At 45.9% G+C, this 25,058-nt stretch overlaps 1 protein-coding gene across 1 annotated transcript; it reads right to left on the reverse strand.

The window, feature by feature from the left end:
- Positions 1–9,941: 9,941 nt before the first annotated feature.
- Positions 9,942–15,737, reverse strand: LOC128352887 (uncharacterized). Its single transcript, XM_053313430.1, has 3 exons — positions 15,673–15,737; positions 14,540–15,569; positions 9,942–11,588 (listed from the first exon to the last, which is right to left on the reverse strand). The coding sequence occupies exons 2-3, from the start codon at positions 14,691–14,693 to the stop codon at positions 11,035–11,037; spliced, it is 708 nt and encodes a 235-aa protein (XP_053169405.1). The 5' UTR covers positions 14,694–15,569; positions 15,673–15,737; the 3' UTR covers positions 9,942–11,034.
- Positions 15,738–25,058: the final 9,321 nt, after the last annotated feature.

Consider the following 25,058-nt stretch of genomic DNA (forward strand, 5'->3'; position numbering starts at 1 on the left):
ATAGATTCAGACTGGGCTGAAGACAGAGCAGACCACAAGTCCACAAGTGGACACCTGTTCTTTTATGGAGATGGAACCATAAGTTGGGCTAGCCACAAGCAGTCACTTGTTGCACTCTTATCCACAGAAGCAGAATATATTTCCACAGCTGAAGCATGCAAGGAAGCGGTGTGGATACACCAACTACTATCAGACTTTGGGATTGAGGAACCAAAACCCATTTGAGGATAACCAAAGTTATATCCAGATCTCCCAAATGGAGAAGATAAAGTCTCAAACTAAACACATTCCCAAAAAGTATCACTACATTCAAGACATACAAGAAAAAGGGGTAGTCCAGTTGGAGTACTACTCAACAGAAGAGATGCTAGCAGATGGATTGATTAAGCCACTGAACAGAGACAGATTCCAGATGCTTCATGAGAAGATGGGAGTCATGAGCCAGTGCGACAGGCGATGATGCATCCACCTTTTGCACCAATTATCTAATGACCACTAGGGGTATTAGGAGCAGAGGTAGCTAGTGAGGGTCTCCTTACTTGTACCTGCTTGCCTCTGCTCTATGACCCCTGCTTTGACTCCTCAGGTACTTCCTGTAGTGAGTCAGTCCTCTTCCTTTACTTCTAGAGAGAAGATGGCAACATATCTCTCTCTCCCTATCTATTCATTATGTAGCTGATAGATAGGATATGTCTTTCCTATCTCAAATGTCCTTCACCAATAAATCAATTTAGTTTAGACTCTACAGTGATCTCCATGTGTATTACTTAAATAACTGCAACCACTAAACTCTGCACTCTGTAACTGGAGTGGGAGCTTCCTTGGTGTTTTGCTAAATAATCAAACCACCAACAAATCCGCCCCTGAAGCCATGTCATTTCACAGCCCAATCAGCAAATTATCTCATCATTGAATGAAACCATATAGTAGAAGCTGAAGTGAAATAAGATCACATTATTTCTGTGCTTCCTTAACCTTCAGGAGTGCTTTGATAGCATCTGATGGAAGCTTTGTATAAACATCATTATTAATTTTTCTAGTGATAAACTCTTTTGGCCATAGTTGGTTGCTGGAATAGTTTTGTGACACATTTACAACAGCTTTCTGAAGGTAACAAGGTTTCCACTTTTTCTTATTCCGCTTATTGTGGAGTTGATTTCAGCATTGGATGAGGCAGTTTTGATTCACAGCAGGGAAGTACCCTTCTTGTAAAAGTCCCTAAGGGACAGTTGCCAAATGAAATAGAAAGGAGGAGAGGGGGAGACCATAATAAAGTAATGACTCAACTTGAAACAGGAAAAAACTTAATATCCAGTACAGAACAGAGCGATCACCCTCTGGCAACATTATTTGCCAAGTAATTACAAGTTCTTTTCAATTTTTTCCCTATAATTTAAGTATACTTACATCTTTTTCTACAAAAGAAAGTTGTAAAATGAAAGCTTGTTGGACTTGTTTTGGGCTTCTCCTTATGGAGGCTTTTATACTGAAAATTGTTATCAGTTTTTCCACAAATAAAGCAACAGTTACATATATGCAAAGCCCTTGGGGGAGAAAGGGAAACATTACAATGCTTGTTAAACTGTTATCCTGCTATATAGTCTGAGAAAACCACTTTGGAAGTGTATAGATTCACAGTACTTTTAAACACTGCCTACATCTAAATGGTGCAGCGGGGAAATGCTTGACTAACAAGCAGAAGGTTCGAATCCCCACTGGTACTATATTGGGCAGCAGCGATATAGGACGATATTGAAAGGCATCATATCACACTGCACAGGAGGAGGCAATGGTAAACCCCTCCTGTATTCTATCAAAGAAAACCACAGGGTTCTGTGGGCGCCAGGCGTTAAAATTGACTTGACGGCACACTTTACATCTTATGCTGCATTTCTGAAGAAGAATTCAATCATGAATGGAAGATAATGCAATCGGTAGCATTACATATTAGACTTATAGCTCATGCCCTATTTGCAAAAGAACACGTGTTGATGCCAAAATACATAATTGTCTCCATGCTGTACCCAATCCACCCTGGACCTAACACGGTGACTGCACTGAAGTAGAGCCCAGTCTTTCTGTGAAACTATGTTAACTTTTAAAAGCAGGCATGTAATTTATAAAAGAATACTGTGTTGCATGAACAAATAAACTGCAGGAATGTGTGCATTTGATACCAAACTGAACAACAGTTCCCAGGCATCAAAGGAGTACAAAGGAACACCATCAGTGCACATCCAACACCACAAATTGGGAGATAATTACTGGAAAGTAGATAAGCTTTTTCCAAATGTACACCAAGAAAGCTGCACCAGTTCTGAATTGAGCAGAGAGGAGCTAACCCATTACTAATAACAACTGCCTTGTTTGATCTAAATACAGATCCTAGTAGTCTAACTTTCTCCTTCCAAAAATGGCCAGCCAATGACTCTGGAAATTCACAAGCAGGATATGAAGGTGATAGGCATCCCTTTCTCCCCAACAGTCAGAGGTGTAGTGCCCTGGTGTGGAGCCACCATTGGGTGAAAGGGTTCAAAGAACCCGGGCTGCCCACCAATCAGGGGCCGCAAGTGCGGCCCCAGACACCCCCCCACATCTGACATCTGACGCAGGGGGGTGAGGTTATGGGCTACACTGGCCGCCGCCAGCCACACTGCGCTAGTGCTCGCAATGCTCGCTGAGCTGACCACTCTGCTGGAGACTTTTCCTTGTGCTAGTTTCCAGTTCCATCACATCTGCTGCAAGGAGGTTTGGTGGGGCTCGGGAAGTTACTTGGATATTGTTTGCCAAAGCAGGAGGCGGGCAAGGACAAGAGAGATCCGTGAGCGCTTCAGCTGCTGCAGCAAAAGAGAAACTTTCTTCGCCGTCTAGGTGGGCAGGCTCTCAAGTGTGGTGGGAAGGGGCAGCGGAAGCTGGCAGGCATGTGAGGAGGAGCCAGATGAAACCTGGGCGGCAAGGAGCCAGCCCTTTTCTCCTCAGCGGCGATTGTCCACAGCGGCAACAGCAGCAGCGTATGGCCAGGCCACAGTGGGTCCTTTCTCTTTAGTGTTTGGGCGCCAGCGCAGGGACGGGCAGATCGCAGGCACTTCAGTGTCTCCTGCTTCTCATGCTCGCCACCGCCACCGGGCACTGCCGGGCTCAGCTGGTTTTGCCCCTCCTAATGTCTCCCCTGACTGCCCCCAACACCTCCCTGGTCCCCACACCTGTGCTACTGAAGCCCCCAGGTGGCAGCAGGGCCACTGGCCAGCAGGAGGCGGCGGCGGTGGGGGGAGATTTTGGCTTTCGCCTCTGATCCTGGCGACTCTGTCAACTTTGAAGGGGGCTAGGCCAGCCTGCAGCTCTGTGTGGCCTGCCTGGGTGGAGGATGTAAGCGGGTTCTGTTGTGAGGAGGCAGGCGTGGGGCGCTGCTGCTGCGCTTAGGGCTGGTTGGTGTGGAAGGAATGATTTGTGCATGGGGGCTGGTCTGGGTTGAACAGAAGGGCAGCAGGGACTGAGCTGCGACGGGGTCAGACCAGATGTGGGGGCGGGGCTAGCCGGGCTGCATCTGGCATCAGACATTGGGAGCGAGGCCAGGGGCCATGGCGGCCACACATGGGCCACCGCCAGCCTTGCTACGCTACTGGTAGTGCCTCTGAGTTGGAACAAAATGGATGATCCATGACACACCCATTTTCCATTATTCAGTGTCTTTCCAAAACATGTACATATCAGTGATCGCACTGGTCCATGTACCCGTAGCAACTGCCGCCTACAATAGTCATGTAGGCAGTGTATGAATAGGACAGTTGCTGACCACAGTAAGAGATTGAGTGTACAAGAAACTGGATAGGAAGGTGTAGTAGAACCTCAGAGCAGCACCACACACATTACAGTGTTGCTATACAGAAATGATGACGCTTGATGAAGAAGAATAGTTACATACCACATTTCAACAAACAAGTTCGCAAAGTTGTTGATATAGCAAAAGGGATGAGAAAATGGCTCTCTGTCTGAAAGGGACTCACAATCTAAATGATTATGAACTGCCCAGGAACTTTTTTGTATTGGGAGGCATATCAATGGGATGGATTAAAAAAAATAATCTCTGCACAGGATAATTATCCATCTATTATTTATTGCATTTTTCTACTGCCCAAATCAATGATATCTAGGTGGTTCACAATCATTCCAATTAACCAACAGGCAAAAGCAGTAAAAACAGTGGCTTTCATTACTGTGCAGAGAACGGCAGACGGGAACAGACCTCACTTGCACTGCTTGAGGAAATATAGAAAATAGACCCTGATTAAGTGGTCTGTTCTACTAATAGCACAGTGGGGAAATGACTTGATTATCGAGCCAGAGGTTGTCGGTTTGAATCCTCGCTGGTATGTTTCCCAGACTATGGGAAACACCTATATCGGGCAGCAGCAATAGAGGAAGGTGCTGAAAGGCATCATCTCACACTGCACGGGAGGAAGCAATGGTAAACCCCTCCTGTATTCTACCAAAGACAACCACAGGGCTCTGTGGACACCAGGAGTCGACACTGACCCGATGGCACACTTTACCTGCTGCTCCTAAACTCCTGCTCCTTAACTCCTGCTACTGCACAGATATTCCCACTGGAAATAATAGAAGTATCTGCACAACAGGCAGTTGCTCAGGAGTTCTTGGGAGCAGCACAAACCCACCTACACAGCAGTGTGGGTCTCTTTTTTCATCCTTGCAGCAGCACAGGCAGGGTCTGCTCCTGTACTCCATTCCCTGAGCAATATGCAAGCCAGTTAAAACAAAAACAATTAGATAAAACTACTAAAGGCCTGAATGAAAAGCAGTGTTTTTAAGGCCTTCCAAAATGCTGAGATTATGCCAATTACTTGCTGTAATTGTATTTTCAGATTTCAAATGCAATTGATGCATGTGTGCCAGAGAGCAGGGAAATATACTGAGAAACAAACAACTTTAGCACCAACGAAAAAAATGTCAAAAGTTGGAGCAAGTATTTCTAAAACTGACACCAGATGGCGTTCTGCAGTAAGGACATGCAGCAGCTGGGCAGTCAAGAACAACTTCGGTGTCCTTTGAGACCTGCAGGGCAGTATGTAATGATAAAGCACAATGATGAGGGTGTCATTGTTTATTGGCGTTATGCAATGTCTTCCATTTATAAACTTTATTCTTGTTCCTTCTGTCATACATTATCATTTATGGACTATTAGTTCCCAGTTAAAAGCAAAGCAATTGTAAGGGAACTGCAGAAATAGCCACCTGTGTGAAAAATAAAGGGAAGATTTCTTTTAAGAAATGTTTACATAGCACTGTAGGCAGAGGCGCTCTTACCCATGGACTTTGGGGCCAAAATCCAGGGCCTCCACAGCCCCTGGGGCCCCCCAAATCCTCTTTAGTCTGCACTGGGTGGTGTGGTTGCACAGCCAAGCATAATGATGCTTAGTTTGCAGGGGAAGGAGGGCCTCCAAAAGCCTTTAGGTCCAGGCTCCAAATTTACCTAGTTGCACTTCTGATTGTAGGTGGTGAAACCTGATGCTTCCTACTCCAAGGGAGAAGTTGATGCTTCTGATGCTTCCTACAACAAGGAAGCAATGTAACTATCAAATTAATGTTAGGCCTTCACAGGAATTGAGTATGGAACAGGCACTCAGAGTTGCTGACTCAGGCTGAGATTCTTCTCTGTCTACTTACTTGAAGTAGCCATGTTGACTTCAGTGGGACTTCCTTCTGCATTGAATTAGCTGCATTGATTGGATGTAAAAATTCATCTGGTGAGATTTCCGTTTGTATTCCTCTCTCTCTCTTAAATTATTGGGCTGTATTGTGTTGGCTATTTTTGCTGTACAATAAAACTGACTAATTACATCTGCTAGGTTTCCCCATAAAGTAGGTAGCCACTACCAGCCCCCTGTATTGTGTCCATCCTCAAGGCACAGGCTTCACTTAAAGGGGTCAGAGTACACTCTCATGGCAGGTCTATGATCCCCATACTCTTTTGGAATGTCTGTTCAACCTCCCCAGACTCATTCGTACTCAGCCTTGGAAGCATCTAGGCATTTGGGGGTATTCTTGAGCTGCATTATTATATCAAACTACAACATTTACCCAAGAAAGCTATTAGTAAACACAAATAATTAGAGCAACAACAGTACAGACAATTTAGAAAAGAAAGTCACTCTGATTCAGCATTGATGAAATTTGATGAGCTGTCTCATAAACTAAATTACAAGGCTTAAAGACAGCATATTTTCCTCTCAACATCAAATATGATGGACACATTTATCTAAGATATTTGATGATTTGAGCTCTCTCTATAAAGGACATTATTTGGGGCATAATTCTATTGTGGAAGTCTTAGCCAACTGAGCATAAAGGGTTCTAGGTTTGGAATCACATGTTAATTTGTGATCAGCCAAAGGGGAAGCTCTGGTTTATTATTAGGCAGATGGGGGCAGGAAAGAAATAATTATCTGTCACAGTGATGACATTTCTCAACAACATTCACTTAGCTAGAATACTTAGCAGTCTTGGCCCCAGGTAGGCACAACATGTACTGCGTTGGCAGAAACTATGGGTGTGATGCAGCTCTGTGTATTGTGGTTTAGTGGAATGTTCATGTCAACCATAGGACAGTTTTAATTCATCCATAGCTAAGATGTGAAAATGTATCCTAGAAAACAGTTGTTCCATCATAGGGGAAGTCATACTACTGCATCATCTGAACTTGGGCTGTATTAAAAATGTTTTCTTTCTTCAGCCACATCAGCTCACTGAGTACTTAGAACCTTTCTGCACAGTTGCAAGTGGAAGATAAAACAGATTTCCAAAAATGTATCAAATCACATCAAAAGTGATAATTTCTCATTTGTTACACTTGGACACAAAAGACCTGTCAAGGTCTATTGTGGTTTTGTTTGTTTGCTTAATCTGATTGTTATAATCTGATTGTTAGACATAGCATGAAAGGTATATGCATTTATATTATTCTTGTTACTGGTGGAAGATCGTCTACAATTTGATAAGCTGTTAAACGAGTCCTGGTTTAATTCAAGCTGCAGCTTTTTTGTAGCTCCCTTGTCTTAGCTGATGCTTTTTAAAGGTCTATTAATATTGCTTGTTTTATTGCTCTCACCATCAAGGCCTGGATCAACAAGAGCCTGAGCTGCAGAGGACGGCCAAATAACCTGATGACAGGTGATTAACAGCTCCAGGATGCCATGTACTTGACCGCACTCATGGCTCCCAAAACAGTTTAACAAATTATCAGCAGAGCAATTTATTTTGTGGTTAAGTAACCCATTTCTATAAACAAGCTGCTAATGAAGTTCAAAATCTTGGCACTCACTTGTGCTTCTGAACAGAATTTTAAGAGACACTGTCACTTTCTTCCCCCTCCTCCAATTTATTTAAATTTTAAAAATCACCTATGAAAATGGAGACTATGAGAAACACTAAACAAGGTGTGGATGTTAATGGATCTGCTGCTTGGGGCTATGTTTTCCAAAGTGGAAAATGCATTGTACTTGGAAATGTTTGCCTTGTGCAATTTTAGTCTGCTTAAATTCCTTGCCCAGGCACATCTTCATATTTCTTCATGTTCCAAAATTCACCCTTCCTCTACTTCTAGACTGCCAGTTCAAATTTTTTGAAAAAGCTGGCTCTCTCTGAAATGCATTCTAAAGTCTTGACTTTTTTTCTACAGAGGTATTTTGAGGAAAGGACTAGTATTTATTATGCTGCTTAGATCTTATCTTCTGGAATGAGAAAACACTGTTTTAAACAAGAGGCATCTCTTACATGGGACAAGTTATTTGTTCTCCCCTATACGTAAAACACTACTATGATATCCCAACAGGATAACTCAAGGCCAGTTAGTATGCCAGTTTTCCTAAATGCAGGCTCATATTCTTGTAAAAGTATGCCTATATTTCACTACACAGGAATGGCTGCACCAGTGTATTCTATTATCCCAATATTTTACGTCAGAAAGTGAATGCAGTGGAGGACAGACTCCACTGATGAGTGGAGCCTGTCATCCTTCCCCTATATGTGTCCACTGAATGTGTAGACTAGATGATTCAAAAGTATTTTAGCCTACCATCATGATAATGACAAAGACATTATTTGAACTCTAAGCCACATCCCAAAGACTAACTGCTCTAAAGTTTATGGAATCTTTTTACAGACCCATCGCCTTTTTGTGAATGGACACTTATATTTTTGGACCTTCAAGCTATAATAAACAATTTGGCCAAGACTGGGCCCTGCCATTGCTTATTAGATTTAAAGACTTCATCAGGTACCACATTTTCATCAGATGCCTTGCTGTTTGAATGTTGAAGATCTGGAAAGTAAAAAATGGCCTCTCCAATTTAGAGTCATATGGATTGTTAAATATTATTATTATTACATTTACATCCCACTCTTCCTCCAAGGAGCCCAGAGCGGTGTACTACATACTTAAGTTTCTTTTTCAAAACAACCCTGTGAAGTAGGTTAGGCTGAGAGAGAAGCGACTGGCCCAGAGTCACCCAGCTAGTATTATGGCTGAATGGGGATTTGAACTCAGGTCTCCCTGGTCCTAGTCCAGCACTCTAACCACTACACCATGCTGGCTCCATATGCAAAATCCCTCCCTTTTTCCTTTGGTGTGCAGAAATGTGTGCTATGAAGGTAAAATTAAACTGTAGACCATGGTCTTTCCCAGATGGCAGGCTTAATTGCAGGATTCTGTGACTAATAATTAGTCACACAGAAGCCTCATAGAAGCCACAACCTAAAGCTGAAATAATAACATCTAGCTGATCTGGCGCAGAGCATCTGCACCCCTAGTTCTCCCTGTCTCTCCTCCCCATCTTCATTTCCCCCCTCCCTTCAGCTCTAGTCCCTTCTCCACCTCCCAGTCCACTTTCCTTCACCAGTGCTTTCCCTCCCTGCCTGCCGGCTGCCACCGCCATTTTCTCCCCCAGCCCTGTCGCTATCCAGACAGCAGCTTGTGAACTCTCACGAGAGCTGCCACACATGGGATTAGAGACTAGTACACCTTGGAAATATATAAAGATTCTGGGGGTATTTGCATAGGCCTATTTTGATGTGGTGCCCCTCCATTCCTTTGAATTTTCCCCATGAACCGTTCATACCACTTGCTCTCTTCTTGCTTTCTAGAGTAGGTGGGATGGTGTACCTCCTTTTTTTTCCTACGCATGTGTGGTGTGTGCTTCTTACAATTTTCATTTTAATGAATAAAAAGCATTTATTTTTTCAATTTTTCAAAAAAAATTAATATGTTTTAGGAGGTATTCTGCAAGACCACCAACTTGCAATGCCACCACCAAATGGCAACGGCAACATAGAACACCCTCCCCACACACAGAAAGAAAGCCTCTATCAAAAATAGCCCTCTTCTCCTAGGTCTTTTGAGTCTGAAATGGATCCTCCTCCCTGCCCACTTGGTGTTCTGTAAGATCACCCAGTTGGCACTCCTCCATGCCTCGCCCAACCTCCTGGCAGGAAAGCAGCTGCAGAGGAAGCAGGGAGAGCAAGCCAAGCCAGCCAGGTGGGTGGAGAAGCATGGAGGCAGGTGGGTGGATCCTTTTTTCTTTCTCTCTGTTTAAAAAAAGTTTTCACTCCTGGTGTTGATTTGCAGAAGACCACAAACTCAGCAAAGATGGTGGTTTTGCAAGGTGTTCCGCAAGATCACTCAGCACACTCTTTTTAAAAATTGTAAAAGAAAAAGTAACTGCACTATCACTATGGCTCCTCCATGTGTCTCAGAAGAAACACTGGGGTACTTCAAAGTATTCCAAAAAGCCACTATAGAAACTGGAACTTTTTAGCACAGGCAAAGCTCCAGTGCACAGGGGGAAACCTGAATTGTGTGTATGGAGTGCTCCCCGATGTCTTACAGCTTGTCCCCAGACCCCGGCCCAAGAAGACACAGAGACGTTAAATGGATGAAACGGGCCACGTTTATTAATAAACAAATAGGCATAGGCGGACTGTAAACCAGGTGATTAATCACCAACATAGAACAGTGCGGGCCCCTAGGCGTGAGCTAGGATGCTACCATCCTATTCATCACCTGACATGGGTGACACACCCTGGCTCAGGAAACAAGCGGGTATACCCCACCTGTCTCCTTCAAAGCCAACCGCCCTCCAGAGAAGAGGGGATCTGGACAGCTCAAGGTCTTCACCCACCCCGGACCGCACAGCCCAAAGGTTGATGAAATCCTTAAGCAGGTTTCCTGGCAATCAATTTCTCCCCGTGCCGCACAGGCTACAAAGGAGCGATTGACCATTCCACCTTACAATATCCAAGGGTGCTCACCATACTCTAACCAACCACTTACCCCTTAGCCCGCACTGTTACTGCCACCCAGGGAGGTCAGCCCTTGCTTGGCCTCCCTGCCCCATGCCATCCAACAGTGCAGCAAGCCCATTCCGAATATTGCTAAATACAAATCGCACCCAGCCTCGGAAAGGTGAACACCATCCAGGCGATATAGCTCGTGGAAGCGAGCTGCTAAATCAGGTTGCCTAATGATGTCCCCCCCAGCCGCCCAAACTAACTTACCTATGGCGGCCGAAACCTTGCGCTGGGCCTTTTCTAACTTAAACCCGTTAAACGCAGTGCGCCAAACCCTGCGCTGAAGCCAATTGATCCAGAGGATACAAACCCCGGGTATCTACCTGCGCAGTACGGTCAAATCGGAGGCGGCTTGCTGCACCATGGACAGGCCAGTCCGCCTGCCTAAGTCATTCTCACCCAAGTGAAGGACAAGAACGGTGGGCACAGGGAATCTAGCTAAGTGATCCTTAATGGCCGGGAGCAGCTGACTCCACATTGGGCCCCGCATGCCCAACCAATACACCAGGGCTCTTCGTCCAAACCCCAGCTGTGAACCCCAGTGGGAGGTGCTGGTCCGCTTGAAGGCCCAAAAGACCAACGAATGGCCACAGATCAGGACCCGTACAGGAGCCGCTGCCCCACCAGCACCTGCCAAAAAGAAAATTCGATCAATCCAGATAATATAGTCCACTGTCAGTGCACATAACGCCTGACCGCCACGGACTTCCACTGGCCGATCCGCCGTACCACAGCCTCTTGTAGGCCCAACCGGGAAGCTGTAGTAGCTGCCCAAATCCTGAAGGAGTGTAATGTGAGCCCTTCAGGCGGCACCCCAGCTGCAACCAATGCCCTTCTTACCACTGCCAGGAACTGGTATTGGGTAAGAGGTGCCTGATCCGCGTGGACAAACAGGCACCCCGCTGAGGCAGGCCCGAGGGCCACGTAGTGCTGCAAGGCGATCACCGGGCAAATACCAGGGTCAGAGGCAGCTGCCAGGCACACCAACTGCCCTTTACCGTGTTGATCCGTCTTAGAACGGCGTAGAAAAAGCTGTGCCACCCCGTCACTGAGTGACAAATCAGAAAATTGCAAACAACGGTCCCTCGGGGAGCCCCTGTTCCATAGTAGCAACTCACCTGGACGAAAGGCGCCGAAAAAGGCGACTAAAACAGCCGCCCGAAAAAGAGTTACCTCCCACTGGTTAGCACAGCAGGCCTCAAGTTGCTGCAGCACTGCGGCAACCAAATCTATGGTGAAAGGAAGTCTAGAGTTGAGGCTGCCCGGGTTCTCCCTGGACCAGCCCTCGAGCATGCGCCGTACCCGAGGATCCGCTGAAAAATCACTAACCCCTTTTACCTGTGCTGTAAAGGCCAGAGCAGCTAAGTAGCCGCCAAGCGTGGACACAGCCCGCCCCGCCCTACGTAACATAATGAGGAACTGTTGCAGCTGGCACACTGGAACAGGCCAAACCTCCTCCAAAGCTTCAGATCCTCAAAACAAGGAAAAGGCCTGAAGCTTAGCTGCATAACTGGCTCTGGTGCTGGGCGCCAGAGACGCCGCTATGGCCTGTTGTGCCTCCAACTGCCAAGCTGCCACAGAAAGGTGGGCATGAGATCTGGTTGCAGTGCCACCTCGGGAGCTAACTGTCTGAACCTGTGCGACTGAAAACGAGACAGAGCATCAGCTATGTCGTTGCGCATGCCTGGAACATGCCGGGACCGGAACAAGATGATAGCCCAGAGGCACTGCAACACCAGGGCCCCTACCAGCCCCATAACCCTCCGGGAGCGAGAGGTTTGTGAGTTGATGACCTGCACTACTGCCTGGTTGTCACACCAGAACCGGACCAACCAGTTAGAAGACTCGTCGGCCCAAATGTGCACTGCAACTACGATAGGAAAAAGCTCCATAAACGTAAGATCCCTACCTAACCCTTGCCTCACCCACTCGACGGACCAGAGGGCCGCACACCAGCGACCCCTAAAATAGACCCCAAAACCCACTCCACCTGCTGCATTGGAATGGACTTGTAGGTCAGCCTCCACTAACAGTTCATTCCTCCAAAAGGCTACCCCATTGAAACCCAACAGAAAGGATTCCCAAAGGGAGAGGTCAGCTCTAGCGCCCGCAGTAACCCTGACCCCATGATGGGGGGCCCGAAGGCCAGTCATCTTATCACACAGCCGCCGCAAAAATGCCCGACCTGGGGCCACCACCCTACATGCAAAATTAAGATGGCCCACTAACACTTGTAAATCCCTCAGGGTAATATTTTGGGCTCAGCCAGCTGCCCTAACTAGGTCCAGAAGGGCCAACAATTTTTCCTGGGGTAACCTTGAACAACCAGCAACTGAGTCAAGTTCAGTCCGCAAAAAGGAGAGCCTCGTGATGGGGCCTTCCATTTTGTCCCTTGCCAAAGGGACCCCCAGCTCGTCCGCCAGCTCCATAAAGGAGCGAAGCAAATGCTGGCATTCCTCAGAATAGCCCCGCCCTACAAAAAGAAAATCAACCAGAAAATGTGAGGTGGATATAAGCCGCGCCCTCCGCTGCACTGCCCATTCCAGAAATGTACTGAAAGCCTCAAAAGCTGCGCAAGAAACGGAGCAGCCCATGGGCAGGGCACGGTCAAAATAGAATCGCCCGTCAAAGGTGAAGCCCAGCAGCTCAAAATCACTGGGGTGAACGGGCAGCAAGTGGAAGGCGGACTTGATATCACACTTGGCCATAAGGGCCCCTGGTCCCAGGCCCCTAACCACCCAGACAGCAACATCAAAAGATGCGTATCGTACTGAGCACAAACTATCCGGGATGCCATCATTCATTGATGACCCCCGAGGGTGAGATAGATGGTGAATTAACCCAAATTCGCCAGGTACCTTCTTAGGGACCACCCCCAGGGGCGAGACCCTCAAACCCATGAAGGGAGTGCTCTCGAACGGGCCCAAAACCCTACCAGCTGCCCCCTGCTTATTGATCTTCTTGAGAACCACCTGTTCCTTACCTATGACAGACCTCAAGTTACGAGAGCTACTAAGCCCACAACGGGCCGAAGACGGTATCCTAAAACCTTCCCGGAAACCCCGGTTCAAATATGCAGCCACAACCCGATCCGGATAGACCCGGAGCAAACGCTCCAGTACATCAAGCTTGATGGTGCTGGGGCCCTTTCCCCGCAGGGGGTGGAGGAGGGGCACCCTTCTTGTTGTTGCTGCCGGGCCGGAACTTGGACCCTGAGCTACTGAACTTGGCCCTAGGGCAGGCAGAGCTAGGATGCTTGGCCCCACACATGCCGCATGCGCGTTTGAAGCGGCAGGGGGACCAGGCACACTTACCGTGGGTATTGTACTCCCAGCAGACCAGGTGGGGTTGAACCCACTGCTGGCCAGCCCCGCCCGATGTTGATGGGACCGCTGCCCTAGATAACAGGTGGCCACTGTCTGACCGATCCCCTTCTACGGGGCGGGGCGGGGACATAATAACTAACCACAATTCCTGTAAAGGGGTGTCCCACGGTAGGGAAGGGTCCAAGGCAGCCCTCATGCGAAAACTCTCATCATACCGGATCCAAGAGGAGCCGGCAAAATCGGACACTGCCCTATGGATCATATCCATGTATTTTAAAAGCGCCGGGCCACGGGCAGGCTGTGCCTGAACTATGACGTCCATATAAATGGTAAATCCTGACAACCAGTTATTCCACGTCTTCTCAACTGGCTTACGCTTAGTGGCCTCGTGGTCCTTAAAGGATTCCCCTTCTTTATGTTTTACTCCTGGCTTGCGAAAAAGGAGACTAAAAATGTCAATATACTCTCCCTTCAAAATCTTTTCCTTGGTAGCAGGCAGTAAGTGGTCACCAAGCAGCAGCCCCATGCCACCATATGGGGCATGATAACCGGTGGGGAGAATCCCATGGGATAGTGACCGGTGGTACCAGAAATCGCTGGAACGGGGCTAGGGATCACACCTGCAGGTGGGGCAACCGGAGTACCCGGGGGCACAGCGCCCGTCCATACCCGCTCAGCCGCCCCTTGCAGGCCAGCAGTAACCCCCGGTATACTAACAGGGGGCCCTAAACCCCAAGGATGTGTATAAGGAGGCCAATATGAGTGTACTCCCCAACTCCCGCTCGCTGGCATCGGCCAGGGTACATAGGGCCACTGGCCGGTGCCGCTGGGAGGTGTAGGTGCTGCTGGCTCACCCGGGGCCACCGGTACTCGAGGGTCCACAGGTGGAGGTTCAACCAGAGCAGCAGGCAGTGGAAGCGACAGAGCAGGCAGCACAGGAGCCGGGTCCTCAGGCGACAGCAATGGAGCCACAGGAGCAGGCCTTCCAGGAACCAGGTCATCAGGCATGGATGGATCTTGCGGACCTTAGGGAGGAGCCGGGCCGGCTGGGCCCCCCCCCCTTTTCCAACGCCTCCAACCTACTAGAGAGTGATTTTAAAAGCTGATTCCGGGCAGGCCCCCTGGTCCTGCGAGGCACCTTGGGAGGAGGGACACCACCACCCCGCCAGAAGGACCAGCACCCTTATCAGAAGGAGCGCTTCGAGACTTCTCCAAGGCCTCCATCCTACCAATCAAGCCCCTAATAAGGGCCATTTCTTCATCATCCTCATCCGAGGAAGAAGGGGGGGAGCTTTGGGCTCCCTAACAGGCTTCCCACCCTTTTTCTCCTTAGCTTTCCTGGGCATCGTGAAAACACCCACAAGCCCTCAACCAATATTAGAAGGAGAAGCCAACCCCCAATTCTTGCTCTACAGAGCAACCCTATGGATGTGGGAGAGGTTTGCATGAAGGGAAAAAACTTTAGCCACCCCCAGGGAATACCAAAGCGCAAGGAAAAAACCCCAGAAGCCAATTCGAAAGCCCAGCAACAACCCCTCACAACAAGGCCCCCCAAAGCAGCCAGAAACCCCTTCCAAAGATCAGGAGAGCAAAGAAAGCTGTAGAAAAACTTGCAAAATGCCCCACCCCACGGCCCTCCCGGGCCTGCAACAAACCAAAGGGCCAAAGCCCTGTTGTGATGCAGATGCCAGAACGGGACGCTGGAGAAGGCTGCGATCGGGCCCACAGGCCACAGAGCCCCGCTGGTATTCTGCAAAGCCTGGAGACTTGTCTACCTAATGCCCTGCACAGCGGGACCTGAAGGAACCCGCTGGAGAACTGCCACGCCCGCTCCCGGGTGAACCCTCCCCAGGCCTAAGTGGAAGGAGCCCAAGTAAAGAGCTCCTTCCTCATGCAGATCCTGAAAAGAACTGAAGAGTAGAGGCGTGGATCAACCGTGCTGCAGCCGAAACCACACCCCTTTTTGCAAATTGGCCAATCAGGCCACTTCTAGGGCCTCATGTCCAGGGTGGCTGAGACAAACTCCCTCCCCCCCGCACAAGGCGAAGGGGAGGGGAAGTCTTCAAGATAAATTACCCCAATGTGCCATCACACACCCACCACCCCTGGGGTACTTTGAAGTAAACTTGCCATCTGGGAATGACCCATGTACTAGTAAAGCCAGGAATTTAGTTTGTTCTCTTTCTGTTTGCAAACCTACCTTATCCTATCCTAAGATCTTTTGAAAGATCAATTTTCCAAAATTTTAATACATTTTTGTGGATTTGGTTGAATTAAAAATGGTTTCTTCTATTTAATTATCTTATTGCACAGCAGAAGAACATCCCTAACAGATGTAACAAGATCTTCTTCTTTTTGTAAGCTAAAATCCCTAAGAATTTTAGCCATTATCCCTTGGAGTGAAATCCTTAAATCCTTTTAGAGCCTTGTCAGCTGACAATTTTCTATGAAAATTATATTACTGAGGCTTCATAGTTTTTGAGATCAAAGGAAGATGGCTGCTATATGTTCTATCATCAACTGCAGAGTTTTGAACATAAGGTGCCAGAGATATAGAAAATAAAAATAATCTATAACTTTCCTTATGAATAAAATGAAACTGAAGTACCTTTCAGAATCTCATTTTCAAATTTCACTACAAATCTGAAAACTGAAATTTATTAATCAGTTCAAGAAAGCATTTACTTGATTCATATATATATACCATTATGACGACTATCAAAATAAATATTTTTGTTTAAAACACTAATCCAGATCTCCAGAGCTCCAGATCTCATAAATCACTTTCAATACACACTCTAATTCACTCCACATCTTGGGACAGCAATCTTAAAAACCTTTAAGGGTTTTAAACCGTTTTAAAACAGTTCAAGTTAAAGAAACCAAATGCTTACCATTGGCCATTCCAGAAGCAAAAATTATTATTTTATTTAGATTCAGAACATTTACCTTTGCTGTATTGAGACAAAGGTTGCTTCTTCTACAAGGTCCTTTCCCTGCTGCTTAGCTAGCTTCCACAAAGATCCAACTAATCACCTTGAAAGTAAATTTTAGTCTGGTTATGGATATAATTTTCATGAAATCTGATAATGTGAAATTGCAAAAGAAAACCTTTCAGCTCATCAGTTTGATCAACCGGCTGTGTTTTCCATGAAAAGTCTGAGAACCTTGTTCTCCTTCACATTTGATAGTCTGTAGTCTACATCATCTAAGTTATAGTATAATCAATAGGGGCTGTAGAAGAGAAGGTCTTATCCTGTTAGTTCCTTAACCGGGCAGAGCTATTTACATGATTTAGAATACTATTTGAGAAACTGAAGATTCTATTTCTTTCCTTGCTATCTTTCTTTAATTTCCTGCCACAACTCTGAATTTCTTTTTCCATAGGTGCAGAAGAGGGCAAAATGATCAGAGGCCTAGAACACCTTCCTTATGAGGCAAGGCTACAACACCTGGGGCTTTTTAGATTAGAAAAAAGATGACTGCAGGGAGGCATGATAGAAAAATCTATAAAATCATGCATGGTGTAGAGGAAGTGGATAGAGAGAAATTTCTTTCTCACACACAAACACATAACACTAGAACCAGGGGTCATCCCATGAAATTGGTTGCCAAGAAATTTAGGTCCAACAAATGGAAGTACTTTTTCACACAACACATAATCAACTTGTGGAATTCTCTGCCACAAGATGTGGTGACAGCCAACAACCTGGATGGCTTGAAGAGGGCTTTGGATAACTTCATGGAGGAGAGGTCTATCAACGGCTACTAGTCAGAGGGCTACAGGCCACTTCCAGCCTCAGAGGCAGGATGCCTCTGAATACCAGTTGCAGGGGAGTAACAGCAGGAGAGAGGGCATTACCTCAGCTCCTGCTGTAGGCTTCCAGGGGCATTTGACAGGATGCTGGACTAGATGGGCCTTGGGTGTGATTCAGTAGGGCTGTTCTTATGAATGTGGGATGCCTGAAATGCCACTTAAGTAAAGCTGTCTTCAGCCTGGTTGGATCTAGGTTGCAGCTCATGGATTTGCTGTGATCACACTTACAGTGCTGCCCCCTTCAAACAAATGGAACTGTAACTGTGATTGTTGGCACGAGGGGGTGATTGGCATCGGGACAGCTGGACTTCCTCCCTGCTTTTGTGTACTGTAATTGTGAGTGCTCAGAGGGCTCATAATAACATCTGAAGAGGGCTTAAATTTTTAGGAATGTATATCCAAATCCAGAAAAGGTTCCCAGTTTCTAGCACATTCCTTTGATTCCAGTGAAGTATAGACACAGGAATTTTTCTCAAGACCCCTTTTAAAATATTGCCTCGTATAATCACACGATCAGTTTATTGCTTTATTATGTCTGGCAAGAAAAGGTGTTATCGATTATTCTCTAGAAAAACAAAACTATGTCTGTAACTCATGGCCACTTCATAAATGTGAAATGGGGCTCGTGAAACTCACCCACAGAGAGAGTCTTGTGTTCAGAGTGCCTGAACATTATTATTATTATTATTATTATTTATTATTTATTCGATTTCTATATTGCCCTTCCAAAAATGGCTCAGGGCGGTTTACACAGAGAAATAACAAACAAATATGATGGATCCCTTTCCCCAAAGGGCTCACAATCTAAAAGAAACATAAGACAGACACCAGCAACAGTCACTGGAGGTACTGTGCTGGGGGTGGATAGGGCCTTATGTTCTGAACATAAGAACAACCCCGCTGGATCAAGCCCAAGGCCTCTCTAATCCAGCATCCTGTTTCACACAGTGGCCTACCACATGCCCCTGGAAAGCCCACAAGCAAGAGCTGAGGGCATGCCCCCTCTCCTGCTGTTGCTCCCCTGTGACTGGTATTGAGAGGCACCATGCCTCTGAGGCTGGAGGTAGCCCACAGCCACCAGACTAGTAGCCATTGACAGACCTGTCCTCCATGAATTTGTATAAGCCCCCTTTAAAGCCATCCCAGAGGTTTTTGAAGTTCCTGTTATAGTAGAAGTAGGCAAAAGGAGGCACAAGTTTCTCACATATTTTCTGCTTCTTTGCAACCCATGAGGTGGTCCTTTTTTAAAATTAATACGTTTTCAGACAGGAGGAACAATTTTAACAAACATACATAAAGACAAAAAAAAAAACCAAAAAGTGATGACATTTTCATCTTTCTGCATAATAAAATATTTCCCTCTCTCAACTTTGTATGGTATATAAATTCCCCATCACACTTCTCAAAACCCTCCCCCTTTTAAATAAATATGCAAACAAAACAAAACACAACCACAAACAAAAGAACAAGACAAAGACTAATCACAGGATCACTCTTATGTGACCACTCTTTTTCTCTGAGATGACGTACATCATTGAGGAGATTCTCATGAGCCACTAAAAGTGGCCTAAGAGGGCCTAGCCCACTTTTAGTGGATCATGTGCTGCCACAGGGGCTGTGTGGCTCCCAGCAGCAAACTCCACTAAGCCCCCCTCCCCTTCGCGGAGGTTGGCAGAGCGAGCTCTCTGCTAACCACGGCTTTTAGATCGTGTGTTGCCGCGGTGTGGCTCCGCGCTGCAGCAACTCATGAGTAGACCCCAGACCGGGAGGCTAAAAAGCAGCTAAAAACAGGGCATGCTGGAACTACTGAGAGCCGCATGGCCCCCGAACTCCCAAGCCCCCACCGGCTCAGTGACGGAGCCGGCAGTCATGTGGGTGGCTGTAGCAGCCACCCAGGCAGGGCTTGCTGCTCGTCTGCGGGGAGAGCGGGCTTAGCCGCAAACCCTCTGGAGGCAGGTCTCATTGATCGTGAGACCCGCCTCACTGTGTTTTCACTTTTGACAGCCTTTGTTGGCTTCAGGTTCTCTCTGACAGCCGTCAACAACAACAACAACAACATCTAGTCCATAGTTCTGAGCAAACTATGTTTTTGTAACAGCAACAACAAAAGCCATGCTGGAAACCTCGTGAAAGCCTCTTTGCCCTTCTCAAAAGAGAAGCAGGATATAAGTGTAATAGAATAATGAATTAAGGGGAAGGGTTAAACTGTGTGATTTCTATCAAGTTGCTGAGCTATCACTCAAGCTCTAGATGTTCCTGCCCCCCAGCTCTTTCCAAACCACAAATGTTGTCTCTAATCATGTGATTTATAACAAGTTGATTTTTTTATTGTCAGAAATATGTCTTCAGGCACTCTGGATGTGTCAGGAAGATTGACTGCAGATAGTGGTTTACTAAAAAATGTACAACATTCTGGGAAAGACGTTTTTAAAAAGAACCTTCCTATACTGTGAAGTGGTTTGAAAGGGCTTGAATATTATTTGATCTGAACTGGGATGAGGATGTTTTTCTCCCCAAATCATAATCAGGGCACAAGAGTTCACTATTATAAGGGCTGCCCCATAGAATTCACTATTTTAAGTGCTGTCCATAAAATTCAAGCAGGATTATAGGACATGTCTTTATTGTTTTCTTTTACAAAGAGAATGTACATACTGTATATTGTAGTAGCAAATTTGACCAGTTTTTTATAAAAATGATAGCAGGCAGGGATAATTGTGTCTATAGGTTGTCATTATAGCATAGTAAGGGAGGAGAAGGTCAGTTTTATAGTATGCCTATGATGCAAAGCACACATGCATCCACAGCTTTATGTTACATGCACAGTGTTAACCTATCCCCCTACACATCTTTCACTGTTTAAGAGCTTGTAGCTTCCTTTCCAGTATCAGAAAAATTGCAACTGTTGCAACCCATGGTTGGGTAAGATGATTAAGAAGGTGGTGGCTGACCAATTCCAGGCAGTCTTGGAGGCAACTATCTAGACCAATTTCAAACTGGCTTTAGGAGAGGCTATGGGGCTGAGGCAGCCTTGGTCAGCCAGATATGACCTTCGCCATGGAATTGATGGAGGGAGTGTGAGTCTGCTGGCTCTTTTGGATCTGTCAGTGGCTTTTGATACCATTGGCCATGGTATCCTTCTGGATCGCCTGAGGGATTTGCGGATAGAACTACTGTTCTACCCAGAATAGATCCATCTATTATAGATTTATTTATTATTTATTTATTTAATACATTTCTATATTGCCCAAAACGCAAGTTCTCTGAGCGGTTTACAAAAAATGAAAACAGCCAATAAAAGATTAAAACATTTCAACAATTAAAATTAAAAAAGTTAAAACTATTAAAACACAATTAAAACTACTATAGATTTATCTATCAGATAAATCTATCTGATAGATTTGCGGATAGAACCACTGTTTTACAGTGGTTCTGCTCCTATGTCTCAGGTAGATTTCAGATGGTGGCACGTGGTGGCAGTTGCTCTTCTGAAAGGGAGCCATCATATGGAGTCCCTCAGGACTCCATTCTGTCACCTATGCTTTTAAACATCTACATGAAACTGCTGGGTGAGATCATCAGGGCATTTTTCACACGCCCAGAGGATTTGGTGTTGGGTGCTATCAATAGGCTGATGACACCGAAATCTATTTCTCATCATCAATACCAGGAAATGGCATTAGCCCCTTAAATGCCTGCTTACAGGCACTAATGGGTTGGATGAGGGATAATAAACTGAAGATGAATCCAAACAAGATGCAGGTGCTCATTGCTGAGGGTTGTAATCTGCAAGACAGGATAGAACTTCCTGTTGTGTGGGCTTGCTATGGGTAAGCACTGTACCTGACTGCCGAATGCCAGCCTTTTGCTGGCTGTTGGCATGTGGAGAGCCTTAATCTTTGCAATTTTGTGCCAAGATGGCATTCTGCTGTCTTTTCTTGCCTGCTACTCTGGCAAAATGTCTGCAGAGAGGATCCTTGAACCTCTCCCGATGAGATTTACCACTTTGGCTTCACTCACCAACAGCAGACTAAAGGACAGATATTTACTCTTTATTTTCTTTCTTTCTCTTTTCTGACCACATCCATCACCCAACACTTTCCCAAGCCTTGGCCCTCAACCTCAGATGACTGTGGACTGCTGTCTTCTTCTCCTATGTATCTCTGATATTCCTGCCTCTTGATATGGAAGGAGTCTGTTAGTTTTCCCAACAGTTTTTTGGAAGCAAAATTAAGAGGCTGTGAAACTGGGATTTTTTTGTGTTTTGCTTTGCACCAAATGACTCAGCTGGATGAAGGGACATGCCACCCACTCACAAAGAGCCCCCTCCTTTTGCTTGCAAATGTGTGCATTAAAGCATATTAAGAGAACGATTTATTTCAAGAGGTCTGCCTTTTCTGTCCTGGAATTGTCCTTTGAAAGCTGCCACACATGGTCGGCAGTGCATCAATTTTGTGACTGCTTCCTTACAAAAAGACAAACGTATATCTTATTTAATACAGTGTTTTAAAATGATGAAATTTTCTTGTAATGACTTAACCTTTACCTTCCCCAGGTATTTCAGATGTTATTCATCACAAAGGTCTATAATTCCCTTTGCAACTCCTTTCAGTTTTCTCACTACTCCAATTCTTTTCAGTGGATGCTGTATCTTACAATATATTGGAAATGTTTCTTTCTCCTCCCCCATACCCTCCACCCCCAGGGTATTCTTCATTCTTCTCCTGCCCCCCTTTTAAAAAGAGTGCTGTAGTGGGGTGTTCTTCTAAAAAGGTAATACAATCCTGCACATCTCTGTACAAGTAAAAATGAAATAATTTTACTTTCTTAAAGCAAGTTACTTTCTGGAAAAAAGGGAAAGTGTGGCAGTTTTCACTGGACAATTGCAGAATAGGAAAGGCAGAGCTCTTGAAATGCATTGTCCTCCAAATATATCTTAATGGCACACATTTGCAAGCAAAAGAAGATGGGGCTCTTTTTCAATGGGTGACATGTCCTTTCACCCAGCCGAGTCATGCAGTTCAAACCAAAATGCACACAAAAATCCCAGTTTCAAAGTATCAAAGGACCTTCTAAATATTGCTTCCAAAAAACTGTTGGGAAAAACTGGGGTTGAAGTCCAGCCACAGCCAGAAAGCCTCAGGATCCACCCCTGACTCGGAGCATGGTTGCGCAAATTTGGCCTGCCTGCAGGTGTTGTACTCTATCTCCCATTATGCCCTGCTGTGATTGGCAATAGGGTGATGGGCACTGGAGTCCAGTCACAGCTGAGGACCCCAGGGAAACAGTAGAATTTTAGAGTCGTAAGGTACCAATCTGTTTGTATACATCTGAGCATGACCCACCATAGTCTTCAGAGCAGTGGGGAAAGAATGCATGTCCAATTCTCCTTCTCAGCTACTAAGCTAACCAGGTGACCTTGTGTTAAACCCATGCTCAGATTAATCAAAAATCAAATTGATTAATTACAAAACATTCTTGCTTCCGTACCTTAAAACAAACTGCCTTTTCCAGAGAAGTCATGACTCTGCCTCCCCTGCTGAGAAACACTAATTCCTGGTACTAAGCTAGTAATTGCTTGGTAATTTATTTGCAAAATGGTGCAGATTAACTTTCCATTTGACAATGAAACAACAGTGGGAGAATTATTCGGCAAACATTTGGAGAATAATTGGAACTCCAGCAGGATATTCTTGGAATTTCCCACCACATATATTTGCCATGAGAATCTTTCGAGAATACTTTGTGGCATATTCATCCGAAGCCTAACGTGAATCAGGCCATTGTCTTGCCACTATCTGGATTGCGAGCTGTTTGCTTCCAAATCTGGTTTCAAATTATTCTGAGACTAATGAGCAGCCTAGCCCAGCTAGGGCAGCCTTGCCTGGACTAGGCTGCTCATATGGAGTGCCATGATCCGTATGGAACAGCGGGATCCACCCAGCCTAACTCCACCCCCAAGCCTGGCTCTTAACCAAGATTAAGGGAGCAAGAGCTCCCTCCCTTCATGCTGCTGTTGGTCTCGTCATCTGTCTCCTCAAGCCACATGCAGCTCGAGGCAACACAGAGACAGGCACCTAGAGCATCCATCTGACAGGGGATCCCTTCAGTGCCAGGGGCGTGACAATAATAGGGCAAGGGGAGACAGTTGTCTGGGGGCCCACTGCCTTGTGCCCCCCCCCGGCAAGTCACATGACTGACTCCCTGAGCCATGCACCCACCCAGGCTTCCTTCAGTTGTATTCATCCTCCGAAAGTGATGTGAGTGTTAAGAGCTGGAGCTACCAGAACAGCATGTCTTTCTCTAATACCATGAAATGACTTGCATGTCCACAAGTTACAAAACCTTTTAAAAAATAATTTAGGATGAGCTGAGCTTCAGTGAGGGGGGAGCATTTTAAAATCTTGTCTCTGGGCCCACTCCAACCTTGCTACGCCCCTGTTCAGTGCACTGCACTGCAGTGCATTGTGGATATACAGAGGCCAGCACACTGCATGGCTCTGCACAGATTGTCTAGGAGTACAGTCTGCACTCCCAGCAGCATGTTTGTGCTCATCTGGGGAGAAGGTGGGTTTCAGGAGCGCCCCCAACCCACCCGGTCATGTGAATGGCCCCTCTATGTCTCAAAGCATAAGTGTTCATGTCGGTAGTATAAGTGGATGTGAGCAGGCATGGCAACATGTTGTGCAGTTTTCCTACTCAAGAAAGACAATTGCAATCTCATGGAAGTGTCCTCTATCTGACATTGCACTGCTCAGGCAAGTAGACTACTGGTACACGTTATTCTTTACACAGATGTGCCCATTCCAGTATTGTGTGAACTGGCTCCATTCTCACGCTTCTGCTTCCATAAGAAATTGCACAAGTTCTTGTGAAAAGTCTTGCACAAGTGGAAGAACAAATAGCTTCACTATTTGTTCACAATGCTAGAACATGAGGTGTAAAACAGTCCTTTTGTGGATCAAGGATGCTTTCTGCCTGTTGAAGGCCAAGACATGATTCAGACCCATATGACAAAAATATTCAGACTGCCCTTTCCACCACATGTCTGTTAGGTTGAGTATATCAAGCCAGAGCTCCTGCATCGACAAATGCAAATATATATTTTTTTAATTTCCCCCCCATATAAGTCCTTTTTGCTGAGATGAAACCCTTCAAAAGTAATAAATAACAGGGCAATTATTTTTACTTCCTACACAGGAACTCAAAAGTTTTATTGATGTTGCCCTTTCAGACAGTGCCAAGGAGCCTCAAGTAGCTTTCATTGGCACACCTGCTAGCAGTTTAGAATTCATGCCAGATACCATCTGTGTGACTAGGCAAAGGTTCATCTTTCTCCATTTCCCCCAAAGGTGTTTCATGACTCAGAAAATACATTAGGCATGACCCACAGAGGCTCTATGGGTCGGGAAAAGACTGTCACTTAAAGTGAAAAACAAGGGGAACAGAAAAAGCAATTGTCTCCATCACTAAATAATGTAGCACAAGCATTCCACCTACACATCTTTGTGACTCCTACAGTCTGTGCAATATAATACAACCTCAATTATCTACAG

The sequence above is a fragment of the Hemicordylus capensis genome, chromosome 4, assembly GCF_027244095.1.
Source record: "Hemicordylus capensis ecotype Gifberg chromosome 4, rHemCap1.1.pri, whole genome shotgun sequence".
NCBI classification, from domain to species: Eukaryota; Metazoa; Chordata; class Lepidosauria; order Squamata; family Cordylidae; genus Hemicordylus; species Hemicordylus capensis.